At 38.0% G+C, this 13423-nt stretch overlaps 1 protein-coding gene across 21 annotated transcripts in view; it reads left to right on the top strand.

The window, feature by feature from the left end:
* Window positions 1-13423, top strand: part of ANK3 (ankyrin 3) — a 279582-nt gene that overhangs the window by 164801 nt on the left and 101358 nt on the right. For all 21 annotated transcript variants that reach the window (XM_033004248.2, XM_033004250.2, XM_033004263.2 and 18 more), the window contains 7 exons: window positions 3013-3210; window positions 5220-5318; window positions 8050-8148; window positions 9415-9513; window positions 11196-11393; window positions 11916-12014; window positions 12757-12855. In XM_033004248.2, coding sequence (XP_032860139.1) covers window positions 3013-3210; window positions 5220-5318; window positions 8050-8148; window positions 9415-9513; window positions 11196-11393; window positions 11916-12014; window positions 12757-12855 — 891 coding nt within the window. The remainder of the gene's footprint in view (window positions 1-3012; window positions 3211-5219; window positions 5319-8049; window positions 8149-9414; window positions 9514-11195; window positions 11394-11915; window positions 12015-12756; window positions 12856-13423) is intronic.

Genomic DNA, 13423 nt, shown 5'->3' with positions numbered 1-13423 from the left:
TGAGTTTCTCTCTGATGTGTTAATTCTACTGCTTTCAGAAGGTAAGGTAAGAAGTAGCAGTATTTTTGAATGGCATAAATGAATCCATTCATGTGGCTCTAAACTACAGTACTGTCCTCTGCAAAAATAAGTGGCTCCATTCTCTCCAAATTAAGTCCTATATTATTGGAAATAGGGCACATCTTTGAAAGAATTTGAACTGCACAAAGTTCCTTCATTGTTATATAAACCTCTTTCAGAAGACTGCAGTTTGATAGCTATTTCCTGCTAGAGATTGTTTAGTGTAATGCTGACCCTTTTTCACACTGGAATAACCTTAGATTTATTTTCAGGGGAGGCAATGACCTATTGGATTATCTGGGGTTTTCTACAGGAAAAAGGAAAACCAAATTGTAGTCCTGAGTATGCCAGTGATTTTCTGTGTGAGAAACTACATCTCTGTGTATAAATGTCCATCTTTTTTAAATCACTGTTTTCCCAGGCTTGTTTGGCTCTCTTAGGTTTTGGTGGTTTTGTTTTGTTTTTTTGTTTTCTTTTTTTAATTTTTCTTCTTCCCCGCCTTCCCCCCCCCAATTAATGGCACTTTCCCTGATTAAAGTCCTTTGACACAGCTACAAAATCAGCTATGTATCCTTGATCATTTTATGTTTGCCCGCCCAGGCATTTGATAGTCTATTTAATCTCTGTGGTCCTCTTCTGTTTTTTTGTTTTGTTTTGCCTTTTTTAAGGTATCATGTGACCATAAACATCTTTGATTAAACTTTAACTTCTTCAGCTTTTAATATTCTCTCAGCAATCTTCATAAAAAACAGTAATATAACAGTGTTTATATAGTGGGTCTGTCTCGAAGGACCAAATTACTTCTTATGGTCATTGATGACTGTCTCTTACAACATTGAATATGGGACGGGAGGACATTGTTATCTCCGTAATATTTTTATGTGAAAAGTAGGAAGGCAAAGGCACTGAAATATTAATTGACCTGTATAAGATTGCAGAGTATCTTCTACTGCAACAGAATTAAGAGCAAGCCTGGTTTAGGTGGTAACAAAAGACAATATTGCAATGATGTTTTGTCTTCATCAACTTCTCTAGCATCCAGTCTCGTCTCTTGCTCTTTTGTGTAAAATCTGGCTAGTTGCTGCACTTTTCTTATTCATGACAGATTTTTGTTAAATTGATGTATGGCTGCTCTGCTTCTTCTCTTCTTTTCCATCAATGTCAGCCTCTTTCACACAACTCTTTCCTATAGGGAAGTCCTATGTCATCTTCTCAATTTCTTACTCCATTAATAAGTGTGCTTTATTGACTCTTATTGTGAACAATGACACTTTTTGCCTGAAGGATCTTCCTTATAAAAATGGAACAGAACTGTGTATATACTTTCATGATTTTTTACTAACCTCTAAAAAGCATCATCAGTTATAAACTGTTATCAGGAGGACTTGGCGACTGAGGAAAATGAATCTTCTTTTATTTTATTGTTTAACTGCACTAGAAGACTGAAAACATTTAAAATGCATTACTAGTATCAAGCTTCCATGCAGATAATTGGTATCGTAGCCTTTGGGAATGGGAGAGAGGCTTATCCAAGCCAACATAAATCACAAGTGAGATTCCCATGAGATAATCTTACTTGAAAGATATAACTGTGTCCAGGAATATCTGCTTCTCAGCACTGAATATAAACTACTTCCAGATTCTGACAGTATTAGCCTGTTTGCTTTCACCATCCGTCTTCCATGTCACTTTAAAAAATGATTTCACTGTGGATTTCCACCTTTATTTTGAATGTTTGTCATTACTGTTATGATGTGGCCATGGGAAAGGAGAAGAAAAATCATCTGTTTCAGAAGCCTGAGATCTCAGCTGGTTTTACATTGCTACTTTGTCTTTGCTAACTGTGGTCACATGAGGGCACTACATCTGTGAGCAAAAGTTTCACTTTCTTGGTGATGGCAAACGTAGTGTTCTGTCACTCATTTATAGATTCTCTACTATTATGTGTTACCAGCATAGCTCCTGCACTTGAATCTAATTTTGACATTAGAAGAACCAAGTAAAAAACATCAACAAAAAAAGGAATACAAATGGAAGAAGGTGTATTGAGGTTTATCTAAGGAGCTAATGTACCTCTGTTAACAAGACCTTTTTCATTACGACGTATTTTTTAATCTTTTGTCATGAAATAGGGTCAGTCCTTTAAAGTTCTGAAAATTATTTCTCTTCTGTTTTTACTCCAGAAATTTAATGTATGTTGGCAGATTGTTGATTAACTATTTTAACAGTACAAGAAACAACTCTTCGTTCAGGTTTTGTTCCTAAATGTGAATCTCTCTCAGGTATTTCCCTGATGAAACAGCTTTACCACTGCCACTGGTAGGTCACATCATGATGGGCTCATTCAGATTTTTTTAGCCCAGTTGCACTTGAAACTTTTGCTGTTGTACCAATATTGGTTGGGAAGAATGGTCACCACAAGTGTGTAATGTGATGTAAGGCATGTGTACAACCCAAATTCAGGGAAACACTAGTGGAGGGATGAGGAAAGGTTGTAGTGATTACTGAGTGATGTTCTGGCCTGCTCTCTCATGCCTCGTATACGCAGGCTACATTAGAGTGGTGAGTTTAATCAAGTTTTTAAAACCAAGAAATTTCCTGGCTAGGGTATTAAAAGTCACAAAGTGCTGTTCTTCGCATAACTCATCAAACTTGAGCAATTTATTTGAGCTATGCCGGCTGATATAAACTATGTTTAGAGCATTGCTGGTATGGTGTGACTTTTTTAAATGTAGAGCTGCCTACAAACTCTAACCAAACAATCTCACAATTCCACATGACTTTTGCTGAAGTAAGAACCCTCATTGTTACACTGAACATGCTAATTTTACTTTGGGTGCTCTCTGGGCTTGTAAAATTCATGATACAAGAAATGCTTTAAGAACAACGCGGAGGAATTTCAGTTCTCTGAGCATCCTATAACCCATCAGTGTTGGGTCTTTTTGTTTGCAGAATGGTTTGTCTCCGTTGCACATGGCAACACAAGGGGATCATCTAAACTGTGTTCAGCTTCTGATTCAGCACAATGTGCCTGTAGATGACGTCACTAATGACTATCTGACTGCGCTGCATGTTGCCGCCCACTGTGGCCACTACAAAGTTGCCAAGGTTCTCTTGGACAAGAAAGCTAATCCTAATGCCAAAGCACTGGTGAGTACACAGCGGGTTACTATTCACAGCTAAACATTCTTCCAAAGTTACAGTGAGACTTATTTGAGAGTTATTTTCTGCCTGCTGATGGTTGACAGTGAGGATATGTTGTATTGCTACAGCCCAAAAGAGGATGCTCAAGGTTCAAAGCGTTAATAACGTATCATGCAATCAGAGTAAACCTTTGCTTATGGATGGTCAACATTGATTTATGAATTTCTGGTGTAACTAGAGCACTTCTGCCTCCTGGTTGATTGTTATGACTCTGAATAGAGAAGCAGCTGCAGACGGAACTGCTGTAGTTTTTGGTATGGAGAGAATTCTCGTTTTCTAAATGTTTGTAAAGAGAAAATAATCAGCAATGTTTAAAACTGAGAGAATTTTTATTGGCTTTCAAAGATGTGAAACCATAAAAAGTAAGAATGAGTTACATAACAAATATTTGTGGTATTTTATAATTATGTCAATAGTCATATGCCTTTCTCCTTTAAAAACAACTTCAGCAACAAAATCTGTTAGTGTAATTAAAGTGCATACAAACAGAATGCATTAATGCATTTTGTCCAAAATTATACTTGCGATTTGTTGGTTTTAAAATGTCTTTTTGAGTTGTTCTTCAGTAACTGTTCCAAATAAATTTACATTCTGACCTTAATTAGGATGACTGTTGGTTTCACAGCCTCATGCTCCTAACTCATTCAGTTCCTGAAATATTATGTGAGCTCCTGAAACCCTCACAAGTCAGGTTGGATTGACTCTTTTGAAAATGTCACAGGCTCCATAGATTTTTTTTTTTTCTCAGCCCCTCTGTTTTTTGTGTCTCATCAACCAGTCTTCAGGTGTTTTTGATCAAGATATTATGGTATATAGGCTTTGTTCACTATAACTAGCAAGTGAGGCGGCTTGTAGGCTTGTAATATTTATTTTTGCCTTCCAAAATAATCAAATCGTCATCAGGTTTAGCTTGTCAGAGTTGCTGGCTGTGGCCTCTGATAACCTAGCCACAGATTTCCTTTTCCCCTAAATCTTTTAGTGTTTCCTTTTCTTCTGTCCTGATTCCCACTCAGGATGATTAAGTAGGAGGAGCCTGAGTGCAGTATCTGGAGCTTGAGCTCCCTCTTCCCTGAAACACATCTGAGCTTACCCTGGACTTTGTCCACCACTAAAGAGAGAGCTGAGAGCTGCTTAACTGGAACAGACAATTGCACTGACCTCATGTTACAGAAGCATATGATATTCTTTACTCTATGGCAGCTAAAGAAGGTAATTTTGATCAGATCTGAGGGATCAGTTCTGTCAGCTGTTTTCAGAAATGTTCTGCAAAGGCTTTTTTGATGAATATACAGATCAGTATCAGCATTCACTAATGTTATTGTATCATTCATGGATGCTCTGGACAGCTTATTTTACTGTTTTGCTTGTTTTCTGTTGTATCATCTCACACTAAATAAGATTGTAGTTTTAAATGCTCACTCTGCTGTAAACAGTTTTTTTAAGGGATGGGGCATAATAATTGTAATTACAGTAAACTGGCAGATAACGTATGAAAAAAAGAAAGTAGTAAGATTAGTTTAGAAGAAGATCCAAATGCCAGAGCTTGTAAATGTAATGTGCTTTTTTTACCAGCAGTTCTGAAAGGTCAAAAGAAAACCTACCAAAAAACTCCTGAAAATGCCTTAAAAACTCCAGCAAAAAGCCCCACCCAGTTAACAGTGAATATGCTAAGCAAAAATGAAGTTTTTGACAGTTTTGGGTGAACTGAGAATTTTTTAAAAGAAATTATTTATTGAAGTGGGAAATATATTTCATAATTAAAACTGGCTATATGAAATATGTCTTTTTCTTTTTAGAAGTTTATTCACTCTTTTACATGAAAAATTCAGTGAAACAAAAACAAATCTGGGAGGTGTTTTGTTAAAAAAGAGGAATGTTTTATGTGAATTCCATACCCGATTCTGCTTTTTAATGACATACGCAATATCAGAATGTTCATTTACATTAATTTACAGAATGGTTTCACACCTCTTCACATTGCCTGCAAGAAGAACAGAATAAAAGTAATGGAACTTCTTTTGAAGCACGGTGCATCAATTCAAGCTGTGACTGAGGTAAGAAGTGGCCTTTTCACATTTGTCTTTGTTTTTCCTACAAAATTCATTGTAACTATATTGGTTAATATTTGAATATTTCAGAAAGAGCATGTATCAGTTAAGTCAAAAATTATTTTCAACTAGGTATTACCAAATAATAAAACTGAATAATCAAGTCAGTTGCCTTAGTGGATCACCACACCCAGACAATTCATATACTTTGGGAGTACAGTGGGAATAACAAGTGAAGCATAACCAATTAAAATTTTAAAAAGATCCATCACTTCTGCCAATTTCTGCCTGTAATTTAATGCAGTGAAGATGAAATTCACCCTGTTATGGAGATCAAGGTGAAGACGGTGCTTCACTCAAGTCCTTTTTTGAAAGGTGACTTAATTCAGACCTTGTTTTGGTTTTGCACACAGAAGTTACATTCACCCACCATCACAGATCATCACAAATCAGCTAGACAGAAATCAATATGCTGTTACTTCAATCAGCATGAGATAGTCTAGATCCAGTTATTGGCACAATTTAGAGATTAATTAAGTATCTATGGAAAATTTGGTTTGTCTACATGTATGTATGTTCTGGAGAGTTAGGAGAAAAGGTCACATAGACAAATGTGTGACCACTGTGGAAGAAGTCAGGTTAGAAAATGATAAAAAATTCCATTGATCAAACAAAGCGCAACTGAGAACGGTTCATCTCCCCAAAATGGAGGTTTTGTTCTAATTATTCAGTAGAAAATCATGCAACTCCCTTCCTAACTTTCTTGAGAGAGAACAGAGCCTGTCCCTGCTATGTCTCACATATCTCCAGACTAATTTTTAAAAACCATAGGTGTTGCAGATGCAGCTTTCAGACTCTAATTTGAAGTCTTGTTAGCAAATGATTGAGAAGAACCTTAAAGAGATTCAATACCTGTCTTCTATATTAACCAGTCAATATGGAAATAGAAAAATTAACTATTTAATTTTATCCCCTTCAAATGCAAAGAATTAAGAGAATGAAAGCAACAGCAACACTTAACTACACTGTCTCGTGTGAGTGAACCAGGTTAACAGTCTGATCTGTACTCTCCAAATTGCTTTTTCAAGCAAAAACTTTTCCAAGAGGAAGAGGTCTTCCTTTATTTCCCGATGTTGCCTCACCATGATCTCAAACCACATTTGACTGCACTTGTTGAGATTCATCATGGTACTTCACTGCAGGGCTCTACCTTCCTGCCTGCCTCTTTTGCTGACTGTCTATACGGTAACAACCTTTCCAGGCAGAACTGGGAGTTGGTATTCAGCATGCATACATAAGCCGCTATTTCTCTAGTCAGAAAGAAAGTTTATATCTGGCCATCAAAACAAATTAGCCATAGTGCTTCAGAGTATTCCTCCCCAAAGAAATCTAAGAGCAAATGAGTGTTGGTTGTGAGATGTGAATAAACAATGCAAATGCAGCAAGAGGAAGCAATACCAAATGTCACAAATAGTCACTGTTGCATATAAACTGTTGTTTAAAGGTAATACCTATTACCATTTCCTATTGTAAATTCTGTTTTCCAGGTAGATTCCATATTTCCATTTGTAGATACTGCATCTTTTTTTTCAGTTGCAGGCTCGAATCTCTGCAGTATGAGTTAGTGTTTGTGGTCAGTGATGACACACATGCATTATATTTCCTGCAGTCTATTATTTTAAAAGCATTTTAAAACAGGGACAAGAAATAACATACTCAACCAGTTATTCTGCCTTCCTGCTCATGTTTGCTGTTCTGCATGAGAAAGGAACAAAAGTGTGTTTTCCTCGCCTCTGACGCTCCTGAGACTTGTGTCCATCTATAGGGAAGCTGCCTAAATCAGGGAATTTCCAAAGATTCACTGAACTTTCTCTCTCTCTTGGTAGCAAAACCTCTTCCTGCAGCCTCTGGCTGACTGTTGCTACAGCTGTGCAGAAGCAGCTGTGAAGAGGCTTTAGGGTAATTAATTCTACATGGAGAAATATTAACTATTAATTGGATTTCTAAAGCAAAATCCTTGAGGTCATGCTCGGCTAAATGACTGCTCCCTTTTTCCCCTCTCCTTCTCTCTCCCTCTCTTTCTCTCCACTTGGCCTTTTATATCTTGTATAAGGGCAGTGGTGCAGATTTGTGGTGGTGTGACAAGGTCCTGAGGGAAGGGGGAATTCTCTGTGGCTCGTGTCATTTATGTTTGTGCCTCTCTGGCTGGATGCCACAGTTTTGAATTCCCTTTCTCCTGGAGAAACGCTGGGGATGGAACTCACCACTAAGTTCAACCAACCTTTTCGTTCATTGAAAAGCAACTGGATTTGATGGGGACAATGGACACTGCATCTTTTTTGTATTACCTGAATATTCTGGAAAGTCTTATCTTTGTACTGGGAATGTTTCTACCATTTGTGTATTTGGTTTTGGCTTTGTTTTTTTCCCCTGGTCCAAAAGGATATTTATCAAAAACATAAGGAAGAAATCTTTTTTAGCTATAGTTGATTTTAGTTGATGCAGAATTACTGAATTCCTAGAATGTTTCTATGTTTGCTTATGAGTCACACACATAGGTGTTAACAATTCTGTGTGCCTTCTAGTTTAAGCATGTGTATACGTTTTTGAGAAGATCTTCTTGGAATAGCAAGCACTTGAGTTTACTTACTTTAGAATAACTTATTTTTTCCTCAAGGCATTCTTGTAAAGGAGTGTGGAAGTAGGTATGTAAGTTCGATTTTGCTTTGGTTTTCAGTCGGGCCTAACTCCAATCCATGTTGCTGCCTTCATGGGACATGTAAATATTGTATCGCAGCTAATGCATCATGGAGCATCACCCAACACTACCAATGTGGTGAGTAACAGGTTTCCTTTCAGCATGGCCGAACAGTGAATGCATTATAACACCTGGGAGCAGCACCTTTGTGAAGTGCCTGATTCTGGTGCCACCTCCATAGCAGTCGTGGCTCCTGCTGGAATAACAGAAAAGTGCAGCCTGCGGACTCCTTGGGAGATGCTTGACAGGTTGAGGAAACCTCAAAAGAGGCTGACCATAAGCAGTCTCTGTTCTCTTTATTTTCTGAAGTAAAGAATGAGGACATACTGTAACTTCTCATATGTAATTTTTGGGATGTGTACTTGACTGTTGAGCACTGTCTTCCCAGGACCCCGGGGGCCTACCATTTAAGGAAAGGTCTGCTGTTATCAACAGATTGCAGCAGATTATTGGGACATATTGCCTGTGTCCATACAGCCATAGAAGTGTGCTTTTCTACTGGATGTGCAGTGTGTGCCCCAAGGCTCCTAGGGCATGTGTAAAAACTGAAATCATTGTTAGATGGATATTAGTAAGTCAGGAAATGGGAGGAAAGTAGAAGCTTGTTGATTCTTTTTGACAGTTTGGCCTCAAAATCTCACTTTAAACAGGTGTACTTAGAAGACAATCTTTTATTAAAGTCTTGTCTGCTAATTCTATTAGATTATATAAAAATACAACACCATTTGTACATTAGCAGGTGTTTGTACCTAAAGACATCTTAATGTCCAAAAATTCAGAAAGCAGTTTCCCTACTGAGCTTATTGTGGTTTCCTTGGATTTGTCTTTCATTAAATACATAAAGCCTTAGATTAATGTACTCAATGATTAATTTTTTTTCCTTTTGTTCACTCATTGCAGTAGTTGTCCAATAACAAATTATAGTAGGGGCATAGGGCATAGCAGAAGGAAAGCCAAATATATGTGAACCTGAATATACACAATTTTACATAAATTTTTTGTTTGACTAAACTTGGCTCTATTTAGATGGACATAATTTTTAACACTGTTAGTAAAATGCTAGTAAATACAAAAATTTCACTGTCTCTTCAGCAAAAGACTAGTGACAAAGGCACTGTTGTGTTGGGAAACTGACTCTGAAATAAACTGCTTTGTAGCATACAGCTAAAAGGTCAAATATTGTATTAATCTCCCATCTTGCTCACAGACAACTACTACGAAATACTCCAGTGGAGATTATTCTGAAATGGGTCACACATATTTTTGTATTTATGAAACATGTTGGTGTTTGCTTTTCCTGTAGTGTATTTTTAATGATATTTTGGTTTTGCTGCTGCGTGTTAGAGAGGAGAAACAGCGCTGCACATGGCTGCCAGAGCTGGCCAAACGGAGGTCGTTCGATACCTGGTACAAAATGGAGCCCAGGTGGAAGCTAAAGCTAAGGTAAGGTGATGGTCCATGTATAATAACCTTAGATCATCTGTGTTTAACAAAGCAAGGAATCATGTTCATCTTGCATGTGTCCTTCAGGAAGAGAAAGGGAGATGAAGCCAAGGGCCTTGGTGTAATGACCATTGATATTTTGTTATGTACTTTCTTACTGTAGTCAAATAATGATTAAATGAGTACAATTTCAAATAAATCTTATTTTTCATTGTGAAATTATCATTTGTGAATTGGCTCACAAATAAAGTTACTAGTAAGAGTATCTACTTATACAGAACTCTGACTAAATATTTATAGCAAATACACTTCATATTTGCAAGCAATCTGACAATAGAAGTGAATCATGTGGTCTGTAAATCATATCTCCAAAGGCAGCCTTGAAAATGAACAGCTCGTGCTCAGAAGCACAGTCATGCGAATATTTTCTAAGTAATTTCACACAATGAATGAATTTGTGTAAACTGCCATTGCCTGTGATCAATTTGTTATCATAAATAACAATTAAATACAAGCAATAGATTGTACACCAGTGCTAACATCAGCCAGGAAAAATTTGTGGGAAACAGGCATAAACTGGAAACATTTAAGAACCACGAAGCGTCTCCACCAGGCAAAGGAGAACTTCCCTGCAGAGGAGCATCATTCACATCCTGACACTCTCTCATCCTAAATCCCAAAGGTGTAAAATCACTGTTGTAGGATGTGCATGGGTAGAAGTCTCTCTAGCAGAGAACACTCCAGAACTACTCTACTGAGAACATGGGGGTAGCAGTGCTCAAAAGGTAGGAAATTCAGCAGGGAAAAATGGGGAGAGAAAGTTGTTTGAATGGATTTATGAGAAACAGGAAAAAATAGTCATAGGCTTTGTTGGCCATGTGGTTGCAATCGTGTGCTAAATCCAAAGATTGTACAACTGAGAATGGAGAGCACAGAAATACAAAATCAAATAATGGATAAGGAAAAAATTATCTATTAAACACTCAGAACAAGGTCACAACCAACCACAATATTTTTCACTGAAGGAAAGTAAACAAACAAGGAGACTCATGACAGGGCAACCCCTATACTTAAAACTATTAAGATTATTGTGTTCTGAATGAGCAGTGAGAAAACGATAGTGAATTTCAGCACCATGCTCTATCTTCAGTTACATCCACTGTAAAGATATCTACAGAGTACCAAACAAATTGTTGACCAGTAAAAAAGCACAAAGTATGATACTTACTGCGAATTACTAGGCAATAATAGGCTAAGCACCTCAGGTCATCCCAAACAACTGATTAAGTTGTTAAATGTTGCTGGGAATCATAAACAAGACCAAGATGTGAGCAATAGAGCTATACATTCACTGCATTTTAAGGTCTCAAATTCAACAGGAAACTCAATGCACCTTAGTGGCAAAGAAAATTGAGGCAAATCCAGATTAAGGAAAGTGATGAGTTTATTTACTGTTATGGATTATATACCTGTCTGGAATATTTTGTGATGCATCAACAAAGCACAAGGTATCTTTATTATATGACAAAGAGTAAGCCAGCAGTATTCACTAGGTAAGACCTCAGGAGAATTAACGCTCATCTGCAGTTTTGAAAAGCGATAGAATCTGAGCAAATATTTTCTGTCAAGATATGAGCCACTGTTTTCTTGCGTAGGACTGTATTGTTTCCTTTATGTTTTAGGATGACCAAACACCGCTGCACATTTCTGCTCGACTGGGAAAAGCAGATATAGTACAGCAGCTGCTACAGCAAGGAGCATCTCCCAACGCAGCTACAACATCTGGCTACACGCCCCTGCATCTTTCTGCTCGAGAAGGACATGAAGATGTAGCTTCTGTTCTTTTGGATCATGGTGCATCTTTATCTATCATTACCAAGGTAAGGGAGTTGCAAAAATGATGGCTTATATAGTAAAATACACCTCTAGCAAGTGCTACTTGTAAATTAAATGCTGCAAGAGTCATATACATGTACAAATAACGTAAGAATGAGCTACCTATTGTTAAAAAGGTACAAAGCTTCATGCTTTTACCTTAGACCCTAATGTATAACATATCCCAGTGATCGGACATGCGTTTTCTTGGAATGAAAAGAATGCAGGGCAGAAATTCCTGACAGGAGTTGATAAGCTGTTACTCAGCCTTATCCTCGGGTCTTTGGTGGTGTGAAGAAAGGAACTGACTCTTCCCTTTTTACAGCTGTTTTAATGTAGATAGGGCTTTGCCTTGCAAGGGTGGGCCTTCTGACCTGCAAGGGCACTTGGGAATCTGCAGACTTGCTGCCTGTACTCAGGACTGTGTAAGGGAATGGATGGACACAGCAGTATCTTTGTAGATCAGAGACAAACCATACCCTGAAAAAGGGTGCAGAAGGCTGCTCTATAACTGCTTTATCTTACAGAAAGGATTTACTCCTCTACATGTGGCTGCAAAATATGGGAAAATTGAGGTAGCCAACCTCCTGCTTCAGAAGAATGCTTCTCCTGATGCTTCTGGAAAGGTAGGCCAAAAGAAGCCACTGCCGTTTGCACAGCAAATATCTAAATGCACATAATATTGTAATAACATCCTTCTACCTACTTACCATCACACTAGTATCCATAGCCTGGGTTTAACTGGAATGGGTTTCATGTAATATTCAAGTCCCTGTTGGGGCAGCCAAGAGCCAACAAACTCTTTATAAAAGTGACTTTTACTATCATTAATTGACAACAAAATTATGTCCTCTCTGTACCTATCCAGGGGCATGGAGACAAATCATTCCACTAGCTTCCTGCCCAGACTATTTACAGTCTTTATCAGAGTATTCAGGCAGCTGGCTCTGCTCCCCCAGGTATCATGACAGGGGGCAAAGCCCAGCAGGGCCTCAAGCTTTTTAAACCAGCCCAGCTTGGATTTTTACATATCCAAGGGACAGTTTACTTATCCACTGCCATAAAAGAAAAACATTGCTGAGGGTGTGACCTCAGGGTCAAAATTCCTTACCTGCTCTGTCCTGAGGACAGCACAGATATGTTCTTCTCTGTTCATCTTCCCTGGGAAAAGTAAAAAGGGCTTTCACAGCTCAGTAAGGATTTTCAAATCTCTGTTTTATTTTTGATTCTAAAGTTAGGAAAGACTCTGGATACATGAATCAATAACAAATGTATTTTTCACCTTATCTACTTAGATTTTTCCAAACTCCTAAGTTTTCCCCGGAGAGGGTCTGTAACAGCACTTGTTTGTTCTGCATGTGTTTTTAGAGCGGTTTAACACCCCTGCATGTAGCTGCACACTACGATAATCAAAAAGTGGCACTCCTACTGTTGGACCAGGGAGCTTCACCTCATGCATCTGCCAAGGTATAAGTACTGGCCACTCTGGGGGAACAATACCTCGGCGTTTTCTGTCACTTTATTCCCTGTCTACCTCTGTTCTTTCTAGGCTGTATATGTTTGCATTTATGGGGGGCTCAGTGACCTGGTTTATTAATGTCTCAATCACATAAAGTTGTTAGAATAACTGCAGGTAAATAAAATAGCAGTAAAAAGAGCAAATATAGATGTAGAAATATTTAAAATCTCTAGTTTCAATAAAGTTCAGTCTCAGTGAATACTGAGCCTTGCTTTCACTTGTCCTGTCTCCTTAGTACCTTATCCAAGCCAGCCAATTTTATACCATTGCCTCTTAACATCTGTGCAGAGCAAGCTTGGAGTTAATGCCTTGCTTACACAGGGGTAGTTCTCCTGTATTGTGCCAGAGGATGACTTCGGAGGTGTGATATATCTCTTAGTATGTAATTAATAATACACTTCACAATACTTCTAACACAGTGTAAATGGAGTGGTGAGAAAATAAAACAACTGGTCACAGCCCCACTTCGATTGCACTTTACTGTAGGCAAGACAACGCATAGTGTAAGATTTCAGG

This window comes from Tyto alba, unplaced genomic scaffold (assembly GCF_018691265.1).
Source record: "Tyto alba isolate M040663 unplaced genomic scaffold, T.alba_DEE_v4.0 Super-Scaffold_1, whole genome shotgun sequence".
Lineage (NCBI taxonomy): Eukaryota > Metazoa > Chordata > Aves > Strigiformes > Tytonidae > Tyto > Tyto alba.
This window is presented reverse-complemented; position numbering and strand designations above follow the sequence as displayed.